This window comes from Hemitrygon akajei, chromosome 7 (assembly GCF_048418815.1).
Source record: "Hemitrygon akajei chromosome 7, sHemAka1.3, whole genome shotgun sequence".
NCBI classification, from domain to species: domain Eukaryota; kingdom Metazoa; phylum Chordata; class Chondrichthyes; order Myliobatiformes; family Dasyatidae; genus Hemitrygon; species Hemitrygon akajei.
In genome coordinates this window covers 4001069-4021838 of record NC_133130.1, presented here as the reverse complement: position 1 = coordinate 4021838, position 20770 = coordinate 4001069, and the positions used below count along the sequence as shown (strand labels likewise).

The following is a 20770-nucleotide window of genomic DNA, read 5'->3' as shown; positions in this document are numbered from 1 at the left end:
TTCAATCATTAGGTATTAATATTGAAGTAGTAAAATGGATTCAACAGTGGCTGGATGGGAGATGCCAGAGAGTAGTGGTGGATAACTGTTTGTCAGGTTGGAGGTCGGTGACTAGTGGTGTGCCTCAGGGATCTGTACTGGGTCCAATGTTGTTTGTCATATACATTAATGATCTGGATGATGGGGTGGTAAATTGGATTAGTAAGTATGCAGATGATACTAAGATAGGTGGCGTTGTGGATAATGAAGTAGGTTTTCAAAGCTTGCAGAGAGATTTAGGCCAGTTAGAAGAGTGGGCTGAACGATGGCAGATGGTGTTTAATGCTGATAAGTGTGAGGTGCTACATTTTGGTAGGACTAATCAAAATAGGACATACATGGTAAATGGTAGGGCATTGAAGAATGCAGTAGAACAGAGTGCAGTAGGAATAATGGTGCATAGTTCCGTGAAGGTGGAATCTCATGTGGATAGGGTGATGAAGAAAACTTTTGGTATGCTGGCCTTTATAAATCAGAGCATTGAGAATAGGAGTTGGGATGTAATGTTAAAATTGTTCAAGGCATTGGTAAGGCCAAATTTGGAATATTGTGTACAGTTCTGGTCACCAAATTATAGGAAAGATGTCAACAAAATAAAGAGAGTACACAGGAGATTTACTAGAATGTTACCTGGATTTCAACGCCTCAGTTACAGAGAAAGGTTGAACAAGTTAGGTCTTTATTCTTTGTAGCGTAGAAAGTGGAGGGGGCACTTGATAGAGGTATTTAAAATTATGAGGGGGATAGATAGATTTCACGTGGATAGGCTTTTTCCATTGAGAGTAGGGGAGATTCAAACAAGAGGACATGAGTTGAGTGTTAGGGGGCAAAAGTTTAAGGGTAACACGAGGGCAAACTTCTTTACTCAGAGAGTGGTAGCTGTGTGGACCGAACTTTCAGTAGAAGTGGTAGAGGCAGGTTCGATACTGTCATTAAAAAAAAATTGTATAGGTATATGGACAGGAAAGGAATGGAGGGTTATGGGCTGAGTGCGGGTCAGTGGGACTAGGTGTGAGTAAGCGTTCGGCACAGACTAGAAGGGCCAAGATGGCCTATTTCCATGCTGTAATTGTTATATATGGTTATATGGTTGCATCATATTGCATCAAATAATCTTCCGGAAATAGTAAGGAACCGAGGGTCTAGTGAGATGGAGGAACTGAGGGAAATACATGTTAGTAGGGAAGTGGTGTTAGGTAAATTGAAGGGATTAAAGGTAGATAAATCCCCAGGGCCAGATGGTCTGCATCCCAGAGTGCTTAAGGAAGTAGCCCAAGAAATAGTGGATGCATTAGTGATAATTTTACAAAACTCCTTAGATTCTGAATTAGTTCCTGAGGATTGGAGGGTGGCTAATGTAACCCCACTTTTTAAAAAAGAAGGAAGAGAGAAACCGGGGAATTATAGTCTGACATCGGTGGTGGGGAAAATGCTAGAGTTGGTTATCAAAGATGTGATAACAGCACATTTGGAAAGAGGTGAAATCATTGGACAAAGTCAGCATGGATTTGTGAAAGGAAAATCATGTCTGACGAATCTTATAGAATTTTTTGAAGATGTAACTAGTAGAGTGGATAGGGGAGAGCCAGTGGATGTGGTATATTTCGATTTTCAAAAGGCTTTTGACAAGGTCCTACACAGGATATTAGTGTGCAAACTTAGAGCACACGGTATTGGGGGTATGGTATTGATGTGTATGGAGAATTGGTTGGCAGACAGGAAGCAAAGAGTGGGAGTAAACGGGACCTTTTTAGAATGGCAGGCAGTGACTAGTGGGGTACCGCAAGGCTCAGTGCTGGGACCCCAGTTGTTTACAATATATATTAATGATTTAGACGAGGGAATTAAATGCAGCATCTCCAAGTTTGCGGATGACACAAAGCTGGGCGGCGGTGTTAGCTGTGAGGAGGATGCTAAGAGGATGCAGGGTGACTTGGATAGGTTAGGTGAGTGGGCAAATTCATGGCAGATGCAATTTAATGTGGATAAATGTGAAGTTATCCACTTTGGTTGCAAGAACAGGAAAATAGATTATTATCTGAACGGTGGCTGATTAGGGAAAGGGGAGATGCAATGAGACCTGGGTGTCATTGTACATCAGTCATTGAAGGTGGGCATGCAGGTACAGCAGGCGGTGAAAAAGGCAAATGGTATGTTGGCATTCATAGCAAAAGGATTTGAGTACAGGAGCAGGGAGGTTCTACTGCAGTTGTACAAGGCCTTGGTGAGACCGCACCTAGAATATTGTGTGCAGTTTTGGTCCCCTAATCTGAGGAAAGACATTCTTGCCATAGAGGGAGTACAGAGAAGGTTCACCAGATTGATTCCTGGGATGGCAGGACTTTCATATGAAGAAAGACTGGATCGACTAGGCTTATACTCACTGGAATTTAGAAGATTGAGGGGGGATCTTATTGAAGCATATAAAATTCTAAAGGGATTGGACAGGCTAGACGCAGGAAGATTGTTTCCGATGTTGGGGAAGTCCAGAATGAGGGGTCACAGTTTAAGGATAAAGGGGAAGCCTTTTAGGACCGAGATGAGGAAAAACTTCTTCACACAGAGAGTGGTGAATCTGTGGAATTCTCTGCCACAGGAAACAGTTGAGGCCAGTTCATTGGCTATATTTAAGAGGAAGTTAGATATGGCCCTTGTGGCTGAAGGGATCAGGGGATATGGAGAGAAAGCAGGTTCTGAGTTGGATGATCAGCCATGATCATACTGAATGGCGGTGCAGGCTCAAAGGGCCAAATGGCCTACTCCTGCACCTATTTTCTATGTTTCTATGTTTCTATTTGACCTACCAAAACAAACCAGTTCACACTTATCTGGGTTGAACTCCATCTGCCACTTCTTATCCCAGTTCTGCATCCTATTAATGTCCTGTTGTAAACTCTGACAGCCCTCCACACTATCCACAACACCTCCAACCTTTGTGTAATCAGGAAACTTACTAACCTATCCCTCCACTTCCTCATCCAGGTCATTTATACCAATCACGAAGAATAAGGGTCCCAGAACAGATCCCTGAGGCACACCACTGGTCACCGACCTCCATGCAGAATGTGACCTGTCTACAACTACTCTTTGCCTTCTGTGGGCAAGCCAGTTCTGGATCCACAAAGCAATATCCCCTTGGATCCCATGCCTCCTTACTTTCTCAATAAGCCTGGCATGGGGTACCTTATCAAATGCCTTGCTGAAATCCATGTACACTACATCTACTGCTCTACCTTCATCAATGTGTTTAGTCACATCGTCAAAAAATTCAATCAGGCTCGTAAGGCACGACCTGCCCTTGACAAAGCCTTGCTGACTATTCCTAATCATATTATACCTCTCCAAATGTTCATAAATCCTGCCTCTCAGGATCTTCTCCATCAAATTACCACTGAAGTTAGACTCACTGGTCTATAATTTCCTGGGCTATCTCTACTCCCTTTCTTGAATAAGGGAACAACATCCACAACCCTTCAATCCTCTGGAACATTTCCCGTCCCCATTGATGATGTAAAGCTCATTGCCAGAGGCTCAGCTATCTCCTCCCTCACCTCCCGCTGTAGTCTTGTTTTTATTTATTTTTAATATAGATTTATTCTTGTCATCTATAGTTTTTTAATGTCTTAAACTGTACTGCTGATGCAAAATAACAAATTTCACCACATATGTCAATGGTAAAAACCTGTTTTTGATTTCTGATCAAGGCTTTCCCACCACTATCCTGTTCTGCTGTATCTCCGGAAGAGGCTAATTGAGATGCATTTAATCGATAGTGGGAGGTTGTTCACAGTACACCCCACCCCCTCCCTTCTCACCCCAGCTATGACAACCTTAAGGAACTCTGACTACTAAACCCAGAGGGAGCATTTCTGCTGAGAGCAGAAGGGGCAAAAGCAGGTTACGGGCACCCTTAAAGCCAGTCGCATTGTGTAGATAGGGATTGTCAGCCGTGGCTGGCAGCTCATCCAGGAGAGGGACAACTCTGATTTCAAACCTCTGCTGCCTTGTGGATGCACCCACTCATGGGGAGGCACCAGAGGAAAAATCCAGAGTTGGAGTCTCCGAGGCAGTCTAATGCTGCTAGTGCCAAACTGTATCGATCTCTGCTGTTTATTTGGGTTCATCAGCTGTGTGGAGAGGGAGAGCCTGCTACGTGGGCAACAGCTTACTCTCCATATCGTCCTGACTTGGCTTCTGTACTGGCTTGTGTATGACAGCTGGGATGAACATCCATGTTGAACCCTGACCAACGGAGGGCCTCCTCTTCCTTCCTCTGGGTTGTGTCTAGTGAAGTTTTCATTGGACACAGTGATGAGGAAATGTGTTTGGTGATGCAGGTTACCACCTCCGATCATCAACTCTGTGATTTCCCTCCCCTCCCCTCCTCCACGGCTGTCGTCACTCTGACGGAGAAAGAACATGCTGGGTCCCAGATGTTATAACTTCCTCTTAATGACTTGCTAAATCCCCTAAAAGGTCCTTGTCAATCTCCGTACATTAGGCTCAGTGAGGGCACAGATGGGGCCCTAATGCTGGGTGGTAGGAAAGAATTAGATTGGCAGATTGTCTGCTCTGCTAATGGACACCATTCACTTAGTCCCCATCTGAATCATTTCTCGAGGCTTTCAGCAGGGGCTGGGTTTAATGAAATCCATTGAAAGAAAAGGACTGATGGAAGAAGGTTTGCTGAACAGCCTTCATCATCCATCTGCTAAGTAGCAAACAATCAGTCACTTAATGTGCATCAAAGGCTCACAAGGGCATTGTTTGTGCAGAGAGTGATTTCCACGCTGCATCCTGGACAGTCAACATGGTGGCCTTGACAGCAGCTGCAAATGACTGACAACGCCTTGTTGTGTCAGTGCAGGAGGGAATATCGTCATCAGCTCTTGTGCCAGAGGGGATAACTTCACTCAACTTCAGTCACGTCATCATTGAACTGTTCCCACAACCTATGGACTTACTTTCGTGAACTCGTCATCTCATGTTCTCGATATTTATTGTTTATTTATTATTACTTTTTTCTTTAGTATTTGCACAGTTTGTATCTTTTGCTCTTTGGTTGTTTGTTCATCTTGTTATGTGTGGTCTTTCATTGATTCTGTTGTGTTTCCTTGTATTTACTGTGAATTCTCACAATGAAATAAATCTCAGGGTTGTATGTAAGATAAGACCATAAGATATAGGAGCAGAATTAGGCCATTTGGCCCATTGACTCTGGTGTGTCATTTCATCATAGCTGATCCAATTTTCCTCTCAGCCCCAATCTCCTGCCTTTTGCCCGCGTCCCTTCATGCCATGACTAATCAAGATCTGTCAACCTCAAGCTTAAGTAAATATAAAGACTTGGCCCCTACAGCTGCCTGTGGCAAAGAATTCCACAGATTCACCACCTTCTGGCTAAAGAAATTCCTCCTCATCTCCGTTCTTAAAGATCACCCTTCTATTCTGAGTCTGCATCCTCTGGTCTTGGACTCCCCTATCACAGGAAACATCCTCTGCACACCTACTTTATAAAGTCATATATATGTAACATATGTGTACTTTGATTATAAATTTACCTTGAAGTTTGAAAATGTATTTACTATTAATAACACAGATTTGTTGTAATATTGTGAATATGGTCTCATCAAGATTTAAAAAAAAAATTCTGAGCTATTTATCCCGGAATACACTGGATAAAATAAAGAGAAGGAATCTGGGACTGTTGACATTTATGGACCCATTTGTGCCAACTCTCCACAGTCCCTGGCCTGAACTCTGACAATGAACGCAAGGGAAATTTCTCCCATTCCCTTGCTCACTTGACTCTCCTCATTGATCCCCTTCCTGGCACTTATCCCCGAAAGTGGAATAATTGTTGCATCTGCCCAGTCATCTGCAAACTGCCCTTCCCGCGTGAACAACACTTCACCTGGAGTTGTACCCGGTGCCCCCAGTGTGGCCTCCTCTACATTGGTGAGACCCATCATAGACTGGAGGACTGTTCCATCGAGCACCTCTGCTCCTTGTGCCAGAAGAAGGACTTTCCAGTGGCTAATCATTTTAATTCCAATCCCCATCCTTTCTGAAATGTTGGGCCACGATGAGGTCACTCTCAGGTTGGAGGAGAAACAGTTCTCCTACGTGTGTGTTTTTGTGCTGCATCGGATCCAGAGTACAATTACTTTGTTCTCCTTTACACTCGTGTACAGGAAATGGCGTTAAACAATCATGAGCCTTGAATCTTAAATCTTGAAAAAACATCAGTTCCAGTTGGAGATGCAGGCCAGGTGTCATCAGCCGTGACACCAGAGAAGGTTAGAGGACAAAAGGCAGTGGAGGTGGGATTGCCATGCTTCCATCATTAATTGGCAGCCTTGTTAAAAACGGCTTTGTTGAAAAGCTTCTGTGAAAATGCTCAGTGAAGCCTATAATCAGCATTTGATGGCCAGGAAGGTTATGAAATTAAAAAAAGTGTCATCAGCAGCCAGTGAAAGGCAGGAGGATTTGAGGGATTGCTGAACATTTCCTGTGTGTGGAAATGTGCTAATCCCCCTGTGAGGGGGCTAGAGTGGGTCTCACCTTCTCAAGTGTCACATTCACTCCTGCTCTCACCATCTTGCCTGTTCCACCGTGGAGGAGATAATTGTCCATGAAAAGGTTAATCACATTATGATGACGAGATGACTAGAAATACAAAAGGCAGGGATGGGTATAAAAGGACTGAGAGATAGAGCAGCGGCCACCCAAAGCAACTGCAACACTTCAGTGAGGCAGGTAAGATTGTTTCCTTCACTTATTGGGTAAGCGTAGCTAGGGACTTAGAGAGACTGGGCCTGCCACCGTGCAAAGGGCTTGCATGAGTTAAGATGGAATTTGTTAAAAGTGTTCAGGAAAGTTTCCTCAAACAGCGTGCAGATGCCCCTGATGAAGTGGATCTCCTGTGGGGAACTGAGGCAGGGTAAATGCCAGAAATGTCATAGGGGGGCACTTCAGGACCAGTGAGCAGGATTCTGTTAATTTCGAAACAATCATGAAAAATGATTGGACTGGTCCGCAAGTGGAAGTCCTAAATGGGGACAAAGATAATGCTGAAGGCTTTGAGCAGTGACTTTCAGAGGTGGATTAGGAGATGCTGTGTCCCCAGAGAGTGAAGATACAGGTAGATAGAGCATTGAAGAAGCTGTCTAGCACACTTCCCTTATTTGAACAGGGCACTGAGTACAGGAATTAGCATTCCAACTCACAAACACGAGGACATCTGCAGATGCAAATCCAAGCAACAGGCACAAAATGCTGGAGGAACTTAGCAGACAAGGCAGCATATATGGAAAAGAGTAGAGTCGAAGTTTCGGGCTGAGACCCTTCATCAAGACTGGAATTAGCCTGTTATATTACAGTTGTATAAGCTGTTGATGAGAGCGCACTTGAGTATTGAGTGGAATTCTGGCCACCCAGTGACAGGAAGAATGTGATTAAACTGGAAAGTCAGAGCAGAGGCCTTTCTGGATTTGAGGCTAGGCAACCTGAGCAGTTTTGGACCCCTTCCCTAGAAAAGGTGTGCTGGAGATGGTCCAGAGAACGTTCACAAGAATAATTCTGAGAATGAAATGGTTAATATATGAGGACCACTTGATAGCTCTGGAATTTAGAAGAAAGAAGGAGGGATATTATTGAAAACTATCGATTATTGAAAAGGCCTCGATAGAGTGGATGTTCAGAGAACATATTAGATTATTAATATATTAATACTAGAGGGCACAGCCTGAGAATAGAGGGGCGCCCTTTTAGAATAGATATGAGAAAATCGCTAGTTTGTTTAGGCAGTTCAAAAGCATGTTTCTAAGAGGGAAACTACAGGCTGTGGATTGCAGTGGTCGTAGTTCACAAGAAGTGCATCTAGTAGTTTTGTGAATTGCCATCGAACATCGTCATATATCCCAATGCCAACTTGCACATATCTTGGGGGTGTTCGCCTGGAGGTCGGTGACCATTAGTGTTCCACAGGAATCTGTTCAGGGATCCCTGCTCTTCCTGATGTTTATAACTGACTTGGATGAAGAAGTGGCAAGCTGTGTTAGAAAGTTTACAGGTGACACGGAGACTGGTGATGTCGTGAATAGGGTGGAAATTTGCCATAAGTTACACCAGGACTTTGATAGGATGTAGAGCCGGGCTGAACAGTGACAGATGGAGTTCAACCCAGAAAAGTGGGAAGTGATTCACTTTGGATGGTGGAATTTGAAGGGTGTATAGGGGTAATGACAGGATTCCTGGCAGGGTGGAGAAACACAAGGATCTTGGGGTCCACATGCGCAAATTTACTGCCAAAGTTGATAGGGTGTTTAAGAAGGCATGCGGTGTGTTGGCCTTCATTAATCAGTAGATAGAGTTTAAGAGCCACGAGGTAATGTTCCAGCTCTATAAAACCCTGGTGAGGTCACACTTAGAGTATTGTGTTCACTTCTGGTTGCCTCATTGTAGGAAGGCTTTGGAAGCTTTAGAGAGGGTGCAGAGGAGATTTACAGGGTGCTGACTGGATTAGAGAGCGTGTCTTATAAGGATAGGCTAAACAAGCTGGGGCCTTTCTCTCTCGAGTGAAGGAGGGTGAGAAGTGATGTGAGAAAGATGATAAAAGGTATAGATAGAGAGGACAACCAGAGACCTTTTTCCAGCACAGAAATGGCTAAATTGAGAGGGCATAATTTTAATGTGATTCACAGAAAGTATAGGGGAGGGATGTCAGAGAGATGTAGGTGTGGAATGTGCCGCCAAGGGTCAAGAGGCAGCTACATTAGGGTGAACTAACAGACCCTGAGATGGGCAGCAGCATGATAGAAAAATACCGGGTGGTGTCCGAGGGAAGGGTCAGATTGATCTTGGAGTAGGTTAAAAGGTTGGTACCATATTGTGGGCCAAAGGGTCTGTACTGTGCTGTAATATTCTACATTAAGACCATAAGATATAGGAGCAGAATTAGGCCTTTTGGCCTATCCAGTCTTCTCTGTCATTTCATCACGGCTGATCCATTTTCCCTCTCATCCCCACTTCCTGCCTTCTGTCCGTATCCCTTCATGCCCTGACTAATCAAAAATCTATACATAAAGACTTGTCCTCCATGACTGTCTATGCTCCGTGTTGACTGTTTCACTCTGTGTCAGTGACACAGTTTGCTAGAGGAGAGGGTAACTGAGGGGCAGTGTGAGGGAGCTGGATTAACATCAATGGGGATACAGTCAGTGACACAGGGTGAATGGGAGAGGGGTCACTGAGGAACGATGTGAGAGAGCTACTTTAATGTCAGTGGGAACACAGTCAGTGACACAGGGTGCTGGGGAAAGGTCACAGAGGGATGGTGTAAGGGAGCTGGTTTAACATCAGTGGGGATACAGTCAGTGACTGAGGGAGAGGGCTGACTGACAAATCATTTCTCTTTTATCGTTCGCAGATCTTGGTTTCGGGTTATAATGTGGCCGTCACTGTGGAGATGCCTCCTGCCTGTTCTGCTTTCACTGTGGCCTGTGACTGGCCAGCTACTGGATTGCCAGGAACACAGCAAATGCCTGGAAATGTCCTCTGTGCCGCAGCTGAAGGTAAGTTGCAGTGAAGCCAGAGCCTCTGTTGGTCACGATTGCGGACACAGAATACAGTGTGTCCCCGGTCCCAAACATTGACTGTTTATTCCCTCCCATAGATGTTGCCTGACCAACTGAGTTCCTGCAGACCCACCCCTCCCCCAGGTCTTTTATCCTCTCCTGAACTTTTCATTTCCAATCATTTTCACTTCCGTGCTCCCCTCACCTGTGAATCTTCCCCCTTTCTTCCCTTTTCTCCATGGTCCGCTCTCCTCTCCTATCAGATATCTTCTTCAGCCTTTACCTTTCCCACCTATCACCTCCCAGCTTCCCACTTCATCCTCCCTCCCCACCACCCCAGCACCTTCTACTTATCCTCCTTTCCACCCTCCTACTTATTTTGATTTCTTCCCTGTTCCTTTCTATTTCTGATGAACAGCCTCAGCCTGAAACATCGGCTGTTTATTCATTTCCATAGATGCTGCTTGACCTGATGAATTTAGCATCTGCAGAATCTCTTGTGTTTATATATAACATTCAATGTGCATATATATTGAATACACACTGCCAAAAGGGTGCAGAAAGAAAAATAAGTAGTGAGGAAATGTTCATTGTCCATTCGAAATCTGATGACGGAGGGGAAGAAGCTGTTCCTGAAACACTGAGTGTGTGTCTTCATGTTCTTGTACCTCCTCCTTAATGTTAGAAATGAGGAGAGGGTATGACCCAAAAGAAGGACCTCTGATCTGATCTGTTAACTCTGGTTCACTCTTCACAACCGCTGTCCTGCCTGCTGAGTGTTCCAGCATTTTATTTCAGATTTACAGCATCTGCAGCTTCCCTTACTTAGCAACTATTGCCCTGGTTCTAAGCAATGAAATTGGAGCACATCATCCGTGAATCCCTTCAGCTACAAAGCTGAAGAGTTTGTGGCATAGTGCCAGAGGAACGGAAAATTGCAAATATCAGTCCACTCTTGAAGAAGGGAGAGAGGCAAAAGAAAGGAGATTATAGGCCAGCTAGCCTGACCTCAGTGGTTGGGAAAGATATTTGAGTCGATCGTTAAGGATGTCTCTTTTGTATACTTGGAGGCATATGGAAAAAATAGAAAATAGAACATAGAATAGTACAACACATTACAGGCCCTTTGGCCCACAATGTTGTGCTGACCCTCAAACCCTGCCTCCCATATAACCCCCCCACCTTAAATTCCTCCATATACCTGTCTAACAGTCTCCTAAACTTCAATAGTGTATCTGCCTCCACCACTGACTCAGGCAGTGCATTCCACGCACCAACCACCCTCTGAGTGAAAAACCTTCCTCTAATATCCCCCTTGAACTTCCCTCCCCTTACCTTAAAGCCATGTCCTCTTGTACTGAGCAGTGGTGCCCTGGGGAAGAGGCGCTGGCTGTCCACTCTGTCTATTCCTCTTAATATCTTGTACACCTCTATCATGTCTCCTCTCATCCTCCTTCTCTCCAAAGAATAAAGCCCTAGCTCCCTTAATCTCCGATCATAATCCATACTCTCTAAACCAGGCAGCATCCTGGTAAATCTCCTCTGTACCCTTTCCAATGCTTCCACATCCTTCCTATAGTGAGGCGACCAGAACTGGACACAGTACTCCAAGTGTGGCCTAACTAGAGTTTTATAGAGCTGCATCATTACATCGTGTCTCTTAAACTCTATCCCTCGATTTATGAAAGCTAACACCCCATAAGCTTTCTTAACTACCCTATCTACCTGTGAGGCAACTTTCAGGGATCTGTGGACATGTACCCCCAGATCCCTCTGCTCCTCCACACTACCAAGTATCCTGCCATTTACTTTGTACTCTGCCTTGGAGTTTGTCCTTCCAAAGTGTACCACCTCACACTTCTCCGGTTTGAACTCCATCTGCCACTTCTCAGCCCACTTCTGCATCCTATCAATGTCTCTCTGCAATCTTCCACAATCCTCTACACTGTCTACAACACCACCAACCTTTGTGTCATCTGCAAACTTGCCCACCCACCCTTCTACCCCCACATCCAGGTCATTAATAAAAATCACAAAAAGTAGAGGTCCCAGAACAGATCCTTGTGGGACACCACTAGTCACAACCCACCAATCTGAACGTACTCCCTCCACCACAACCCTCTGCCTTCTGCAGGCAAGCCAATTCTGAATCCACCTGGCCAAACTTCCCTGGATCCCATGCCTTCTGACTTTCTGAATAAGCCTACCGTGTGGAACCTTGTCAAATGCCTTACTATAGGCCGATGTCGGCTGATTTCCTTAAGGAAAAATCCTGCCTGAGAAATCTGCTGGAACTCTTTGAGGAAATAACAAGCAGGATAGACAAAGGAGAATTGGTTGATGATGTGTATTTGAATTTTCAGAAGGCTTTTGACAGATGCCACACATGAGGCTGCTTAACAAGGTTAGAGCTCCTAGTATTACAAGAAAGATTGTAGCATGGATAGAGCAGTGGCTGAATGGCAGGAGGCAAACAGAAGGAATAAACGAAGTCTTTTCTGGTTGGTTGCTGGTAACTAGTGGTGTTGGGACCATTTCTTTTTACGTTATATGTCAATGGTTTAGATGGCAGAATTGCTGGCTTAGTGGCCAAGGTTGCAGAAGATATGAAGAGAGGTGGAGGGGAAGGTAGTTTTGAGTAGATAGAGTGGCTACAGAAGGACTTAGGCAGCTTAGGAGAATGGGCAAAGAAATAGCACGTGGAATTCAATGCTGTGAAGAGTATAATCATACACTTTCAATACGTACAAACAGGCTGGAGGTACTCAGTAGGTCGGGCAGCATCTGTTGAAATGAGCAGTCGACATTTTGGGCCGACACCCTTCGTCAGGACTGACGAAGGGTCTCGGCCTGAAACACTGACTGCTCATTTCAACGGATGCTACCCGACCTGCTGAGTTCATTCAGCTTGTTTGTACATGTTGATTCGATCACAGCATCTACAGTGTACTTTGTGTTTACTGATCATACAGTTTGGTAGAAGAAATCACATGGAGCAGGGGTCCCAGAACAGATCCATGAGGCACACCACTGGTGACTGACTTCCACACAGAATATGACCCATCTACAACCACTCTTTGCCTTCTGTGGGCAAGCCAGTTCTGGATCCACAAAGCAATGTCCCCTTGGATCCCATGACTCCTTACTTTCTCAATAAGCCTTGCATGGGGTACCTTGTCAGATGGCTTGCTGAGATCCATATACATGAATGCTCTTCGTGATTTTTATAAATGACCTGGATGAAGAAGTGGAGGGATGGGTTAGTAAATTTGCTGATGACGCTAAGGTCGGGGGTGTTGTAGATAGTGTGGAGGGCTGTCAGAAGTTACAGTGGGACATTGATAGGATGCAAAGCTGAGCTGAGAAGTGGCAGATGGAGTTCAACTCAGATAAGTGTGAGGTGGTTCATTTTGGTAGGTCAAATATGATGGCAGAATATAGTATTAATGGTAAGACTCTTGGTAGTGTGGAGGATCAGAGGGATCTTGGGGTCCGAGTCCATAGGACACTCAAAGCAGCTGCGCAGGTTGACTCTGTGGTTAAGAAAGCATACAGTGCATTGGCCTTCATCAATCGTGAGATTGAATTTAGGAGCCGAGAGGTAATGTTGCAGCTATATAGGACCCTGGTCAGACCCCACTTGGAGTAGTGTGCTCAGTTCTGGTTGCCTCACTACAGGGAGGATGTGGAAACCATAGAAAGGGTGCAGAGGAGATTTACAAGGATGTTGCCTGGATTGGGGAGCATGCCTTATGTGAATAAGTTGAGTGAACTTGGTCTTTTCTCCTTGGACCACCGGAGGATAAGAGGTGACCTGATAGAGGTGTATAAGATGATGAGAGGCTTTGTTCGTGTGGATTGTCAGAGACTTTTCCCCAGGGTTGGAATAGTTAGCATGAGAGGGCACAGTTTTAAGGTGATTGGGAGTAGGTACAGAGGAGATGTCAGGTGTAAGTTTCTAATGCAGAGGGTGGTGAGTGTGTGGAATGGGCTGCTACCAACGGTGGTGGAGGTGGATACGACAGGATCTTTTTAGAAATTTGGAGCTCAGAAAAATAGAGGTCTGTGTGTAACTCTAGATAATTTCTAAGTTAAGGACATGTTCGGCACAGCTTTGTGGGCCTAAGGGCCTATATTGTGCTGTAGGTTTTCTATGCTTTTGTGTTTCTATACACTACCTCTATACTGCTCTACCTTCATCAACGTGTTTAGTCACATCCTCAAAAAATTCAGTCAGGCTGGTATGGTACAACCTGCCTTTCACAAAGCCATGCTGGCTGTTCCTAATCATATTTTGCCTCTCCAAATGTTCTTAAATTCTGCCTCTCAGGATCTTCTCTATTAACTTACCAACCACTGAAGTAAGATTCACTGGTCTATAATTTCCTGGGCTATCTCTACTCACTTTCTTGAATAATGGAACAACATCTGCAACCCTCCAATCCTCCGGAACCTCTCCTGTCCCCACTGATGATGCAAAGATCATCGCCAGAGGCTCAGCAATCTCCTCCCTCACCTCCCACAGTAGCCTGGGGTGTATCTCGTCCTGTCCTGGTGACTTATCCAACTTGATGCTTTCCAAAAGCTCCAGCACATCCTCTTTCTTAATATCTACAGACTCAAGCTTTTAGTCCACTGTAAATCAACCCTATAATCACCAAGATCCATAATGAATACTGAAGCAAAGTACTCATTAAGTACCTCTGCCATCTCTTACGATTCCATACACACTTTTCCACTGTCACACTTGATTGGTCCTATTCTCTCACATCTTATCCTCTTAATGGAGAGAAAATAGAAACAACTGGGGAACAAAGGGATTTGGGAATTCTTGTGCAGGATTCCCTAAAGGTTAAATTGCAGGTTGAGTCAGTGGTGAGGAAGGCAAATGCAATGTTAGCATTCATTTCAAGAGGACTAGAATGTAAAGCCACGGATGTAATGTTGAGACTTTATAAAACAAGGCGAGGCCTCACTTGGAGTATTGTGAGCAGTTTTGGGTCCCTTTTGGCAAGGAGGTGCTGAAACTGGAGAGGGTTCAAAGGAGGTTCATAAAAATTATTCCAGGATTGAATGGTTTGTTGTATGAAAAGTGTTTGATGGCTCTGGGCCTGTATTCGCTGGAATTCAGAAGAATAAGAAGTGACTTCATTAAAGTCTATCAGCTTTGATAGTGGGTGTGGAGACAATGTTCCTGTGGTGGGAGAGTCTAAGACCAGAGGGCACAGCTTCGGAATAGAGAATAGAGGGGCATCCTTTTAGAATAGAGATGAGGAGGAATTTCTTTAGCCAGACAGTAGTGAATCTATGGAATTCATTGCCACAGGCAGCTGTGGAAGCCAAGTTTTTATGAGCTGAAAAATGGCAGATGGAATTTAATGCAGAAAAGCTTGAAGATCTGGGAATACAAGTCCATATTTCATTGAAAGCGGCATCACAGGTAGATAGTGTTGGAAAGTTATCAGATACTTTATTCTCTAAGCTTTCTTCACCTTTCTCACATTCAGTAAGGCTCGCAAGATCACCTGTCTATGGACAACAGAACCTGTCATCTCCAACATCAGTAGACAGGAACATCCCCAGACCGCGATCCCTGCTGCTGACCTCAGTGGCTCTAATAACCCCGAACAGATCAGAACACGGACTTCACTGCCACCAACACGGGTTCCAATGACCCCAGACACCTTCATAGTGCCTATTGCAAAATTTCCAACTCTGCCTGCAGCCTGGACCTTGACCGACAACACCTCCAGGCTAGGACTTTGCTCGCTGCCGCTGTTACCCCCGTGTCCCCTTCTCAAACCAGCAAACTGCCATCCCGTGTTGCTCAGGACCCACCGCCAGCTCTTGGGTCCTCAGAGACACCATCTTCCCTGAACACCCTAACCCTCCTCACTCCTCAGACTCTTCCCCTCTTCCCCTCATCTCACTCTGATCCCAGCTCTGACCTGTGCTGGGTCTTTACAATTCCCTCTGACCTTCCCTTCCCTGAGGCAGTGTCTCCCTCTCCTTCTCACTGAGAGAAGGCGGGGGAGAGATTCTCGAATCAGGGCACTCAAAATAAAAAGCAATGCTTCAGACTGACCGTAACATCAGAATAGTGACTGTTGTCGTTGTGGGAGGAGTGAAACCTGTCCCTCTCGTTAGTAACAGAGAGAGCCTGTGGGATGTTGAACCGTTAGTTTTTGATGTACTGAGGATCGTGGTCTCTCTTTGGGGGTTTCACTGTTGCTTGCACGGGGGGTAGTGGGAATGCTAATGCTTTAAGATAGGGTAAGTGGGGGGGGTAGTGGGAATGCTAATGCTTTAAGCTAGGGTAAGTGGTGGGGTAGTGGGAATGCTAATGCTTTAAGATAGGGTAAGTGGTGGGGTAGTGGGAATGCTAATGCTTTAAGATAGGGTAAGTGGGGGGGGTAGTGGGAATGCTAATGCTTTAAGCTGGGGTAAGTGGTGGGGTAGTGGGAATGCTAATGCTTTAAGCTAGGGTAAGTGAGGGGGTAGATGCTGCTTGCTGCTGCTTGTCATGGGAGAGGGCAGGGGGCTTTGGAGTTCTTATGATTTTTCTGTCATTCACTCTTTAGAGATAGTTCTGTTTCGAGGCTGTCTGCAGAGAGTGAGAATTTCAGGCTGTATATTGTATACATTCTCTAATATTAAAAGGAACTATTGAACTATTGTTTGAACCCAACCTCACTGGACAAATCTTACAACGTACTTCATTATGCAGAAAAGGAGGAAGACATGGAGGGATTGTCTACGGAGTCTCTGTGGGTGGAATTTAGAAACAGGAAGGGGTCAATAACTTTACAGGGTGATTTTTAGAGACCACCCAATAGTAACAGGGATATCAAGGAGCAGATGGGGAGACAGATTCTGGAAAGGTGTAATAATAATAGGGTTGTTGTGATGGGAGATTTTAATTTCCCCAAAATCGATTGGCATTTCCCTAAAGCGAGGGGTTTAGATGGGGTGGAGTATGTTAGGTATGTTCAGGAAGGTTTCCTGACATAATATGTGATATTGGGAAATGAACCCAGTCAGGTGTCAGGTCTCTCAGTGGGAGAGCATTTTGGAGATCGTGATCACAACTCTATCTCCTTTACCATAGTATTGGAGAGGGGTAGGAGTAGACAAGTTCGGAAAACATTTAATTGGAGTAAGGGCATATATGAAGATATCAGGCAGGAACTTGGAAGTATAAATTGGGAACAGATGTTGTCAGGGAAATGTACAGCAAAAATGTGGCTGATGTTCAGGGGATATTTGCGTGGCGTTCTGCATCGGTACGTTCCAATGAGACAGGAAGTATGGTAGGGTACAGGATCCATAGTGTACAAAGGATGTAGAAAATCTAGTTAAGAAGGAAAGGAAAGCTTACAAAAGGTTCAAGAAATTAGGTACAACCTGGATTGGAGGGTATACCTTATGAGAATAGGTGGAGTGAACTCGGCCTTTTCTCCTTGGAGCGACGGAGGATGAGAGGTGACCTGATAGTGGTGCATAAGATGATGAGAGGCATTGATCATGTAGATAGTCAGAGGCTTTTCCCAGGGCTGAAATGGCTAACATGAGAGGGCATAGTTTTAGGGCGCTTGGAAATAGGTTCTGAGGGGATGTCAGGGGTAGGTTTTCACACAGAGAGCGGTGGGCGTGTGTAATGTACCACTGGCGGTGTTGGTGGAAGCAGATACAACAGGGTCTTTAAAGAATCTCTCAGATAGCTTAGAAAAATAGAGGGCTATGCGGTAGGGAAATTCTAGACAGCTTCTAGAGTCGGTTACATGGTTGGTACAACATTGGGACTCGAAGGGCCTGTAATGTGCTGTAGATGGACATGTTCTATGTTCCCTTGTTCCCTTCTTCTACCTCATCACACTGTGTAATGATCTGAACCATATGAACAGTTTGCAAGAGAAGCTTTTCACTTTGTCTATGTACATGTGACAATAATTCCAAAATGCACCTTACCTTAAACAGACCCTCATTGCATCCCCCACCATCATAACGGGTTCCTCTTCCCCTTACCTACCAGCCTATAGCTACCGTATGCAGCACATCATTCTCCATAACATCTGTCATCTGAAATAGGATCCTACACAAACACATCTTCACCTCCACTCACCCACCCACCCACTTCTTGCAGGGACTGCTCTCTGCATGACTCCCGTTCCAACACCAAGTTTTCTTCTGAATAGTTTGCTGGGGATGCGATGGGCGCTACAGAGGGGAATGTGATCTGTCTTTTCACTTGTCTACAGGAATGTACTGATGGCTGCAAAGTGGACGAGAACATGGAATCCCCAATCTACCCTGGCAACAGCCAGCTTCAGCCCATCGAAGAGAACATCCGGAATTACGTCATGGGTCACTTCCGTTGGAACAAGTTTGGAAAGAAGCGAGACAACAGCACAGAGTTATCCGTCAGCAAGCAAAAAGGTGAAGGGGTCAGAGGTATGCTTGTCCAGTTCCCGTACCTAGACACACAAGCTCCCAAGAGGGGAAGTGAAGACATGGGCACCCAGTTTTCCAAGCAGAATGATAAAAGGTCCTACTCGATGGAACATTTCCGTTGGGGAAAACCAAAGGGCAGGAAGAGGAGGCCCATCAAAGTTTCCCCAAGAATCCTTGAAAATGAACCACAGGAGAACGTGGGGCCAGAATTCAAGCGCGAAGAGTCTGTCGACTTTGACTACCCAGCAGAGACTTTAGAAGTGCGTGACTTGGATCTCCATGGAGGCAGCAAGAAGGATGAGAAGAATTACAAAATGACCCATTTCCGATGGGGCAGGGGTCCGAAGGATCACATGTATTTCACCAACCAAGAAGACATGCTCCAGGAAAGCCTGGAGAGTGGCCTGCCTGAGGAAGATGTGAAGAAAGATGCGAAGTACAAATTCGGTCACTTTCGGTGGAGTTCCCCACTCAAAGACAAGCGCTATGGAGGCTTCATGAAATCCTCAGATGAAAGGGGCCAGAAACCTCTATTGACCCTTTTTCGGAATGTCATCATCAAGGATGGCCAGGAAGCCAAGGCTTTCCACCAATAGATGGATAGAATTGAGTAATAAAGCTGGCTGGGTGTAAGAGATAGCTACCAGCCATCAATATATTAGAGCAATTGGTAAACTGAAAAATAAAGTTTTTCTTTGCAAATGGTCATAGTCTTAGTAGTGTCTGCTTACCTCCATTAGTTCATGACCTTGGTGTGAAATATGACAATACAAGAAGTGCAGACCACTCGGCCCCTTCAATCCTATACCCCATTCACCAGGCTCATGAATAGTCTATACCATAAGATCACAAGACCATAAAACATAGGAGCAGAAGAAGGTCATTTGGCCCATCATTCCACCATTCAATTGTGGAGAGTTATTATCCTTCTCAGCCCCATTGTCCTGGCTTCTCCCTGTATCCTTTGATGTCCCAACTGATCAGGGTTCTATCAAGCTTTGCTTTAAATATTCCCAATAACTTGGCCTCCACAGCTGTCTGTTGCAATGAATTCCACAGATTCACCACCCTCTGGCCAAGAAATTCCTCCTCATCTCACCTCAACCAGGTTTCAACTCCCCTTCTGTGCCAGTGCCAATTTTCCTCTCCTACAAACTTCAATCATGGACCAACACCATCATCCGACCCACAGCTGGTACTCTGCAAGGCATTAGAAATGACTTTTCAAAAATCATTGGACTCTGGCATGGTGCCAGAGGATGGGAATATTGCAAAAGTCACACCACTCTTTTATTGCAAGAATCAATCAATCTTCACTGTGGAATAAGCCTGATGTTGCAGTGCGTGAAGGAAGAGAAGTGGGTGCAGAGAGAAGATGCTCAAAAATCTGAATGATTATTTTAATACTCATTTAGTTTATCAGCCACCTCCTTGTCCCCTGTTATCATTTCTCCTGCCTCATTTTCTAGCGATCCTATATACACTCTCATTTCTCTTTTATTTTTAACATACTTGAAAAAAAACTTTTACCTTCCACTTTGATATTATTTGCTAGCATGCTTTCATATTGCCTCTTTTTCCTTCTAATGATTTTTTACTTGCTGTCTGTAGGTTTTCAAAAACACCCCAATCCTCCATCTTCCCACGAATTTTTGCTTTGTTGTATGCCCTTTCTTTTGTTTTTACAATAGCTTTGACTTCCCTTGTCAGCCACGTTTGTACTATTTTACCATTTGAGTATTTCTTCATTTTTGGAATACACGTGTCCTGCACCTTCCTCATTTCCCCCAGAAACCCACACCATCGCTGCTCTGCTGACATCCCTGCCTACAACTCCTTCCAAATTACTTTGGTCAATTCATTATCAGACATTTCCCAATGTTGATACCGGATCCCACTCAACCCCATACACCTGCCTTCTTGTCATATCCTTTAATGCCTGACAAATCAGGAAACTATCAACTTCTGCTTTAAATAAACCATTGGATTTGGCCTCTACCGCAGTCTGTGGCAGAGCATTCCACACATTCATCACTCTCTGACTAAAAAAATCCTCCTTACCTCTGTTCTAAAAGGATTCCCCTCAATTTTGAGGTTGTTCCCTTTAGTTCTGGATCCCCCCCCACCATAGGAAACATCCTCTCCACATCCACCCTATCTGGTCCTTTCAACATTCGGTAGGTTTCAACAAGATCCCCCAGCATTCTTCTAAATACCAGTGAGTACAGGCCCAAAGCTGTCAAATGCTCCTCATGTGTTAATTCCCCTACTGTGCAAAAATCTATCCAACTTTGTCTTAAATATATTTACTGAGGTAGTCTCCACTGCTTCATTGGGCAGAGAATTCCGCAGATCAGGAGCCTTGATTTGCAGATTTACTGCTCAGGATATTGGTCACACCATGCTCAATCTTTTGATTCTTGACTTTGTTAAGACACACTGCCAACCACACGATCTCTTGGCATTTAGATGCTCTAACTCTCCGGAGTATGAATATCTGGCACATCTTAAAAGATCCAGGATTGTCTTGCTAATTGGCAATCATGTTTTGGGCATCCAGAATTCAGTATTTAAGGAGAACCTGAACTGAGGTTCACTGCTCAATTCTAAGTCCTACTCGTGATATTGTCTAACATTTCTTTTGTGCTCAGTTCTCGATCCAGATTGATACCATGTCTCGATCCTTGCCTCGGATACTCCTT

At 44.7% G+C, this 20770-nt stretch overlaps 1 protein-coding gene across 2 annotated transcripts; it reads left to right on the top strand.

Annotated features, from left to right (window-relative positions):
* The first annotated feature begins 6665 nt into the window (after positions 1-6665).
* Positions 6666-18774, top strand: pomca (proopiomelanocortin a). 2 transcript variants are annotated; one of them, XM_073050318.1, is made up of 3 exons: positions 6666-6798; positions 9470-9614; positions 17876-18774. In XM_073050318.1, the coding sequence occupies exons 2-3, from the start codon at positions 9489-9491 to the stop codon at positions 18662-18664; spliced, it is 915 nt and encodes a 304-aa protein (XP_072906419.1). In that variant the 5' UTR covers positions 6666-6798; positions 9470-9488; the 3' UTR covers positions 18665-18774. The 2 variants fall into 2 exon arrangements, with proteins under 2 accessions (XP_072906419.1, XP_072906418.1); XM_073050317.1 differs by having other exon boundaries at positions 6710-6794.
* The last annotated feature ends 1996 nt before the right edge of the window (positions 18775-20770 follow it).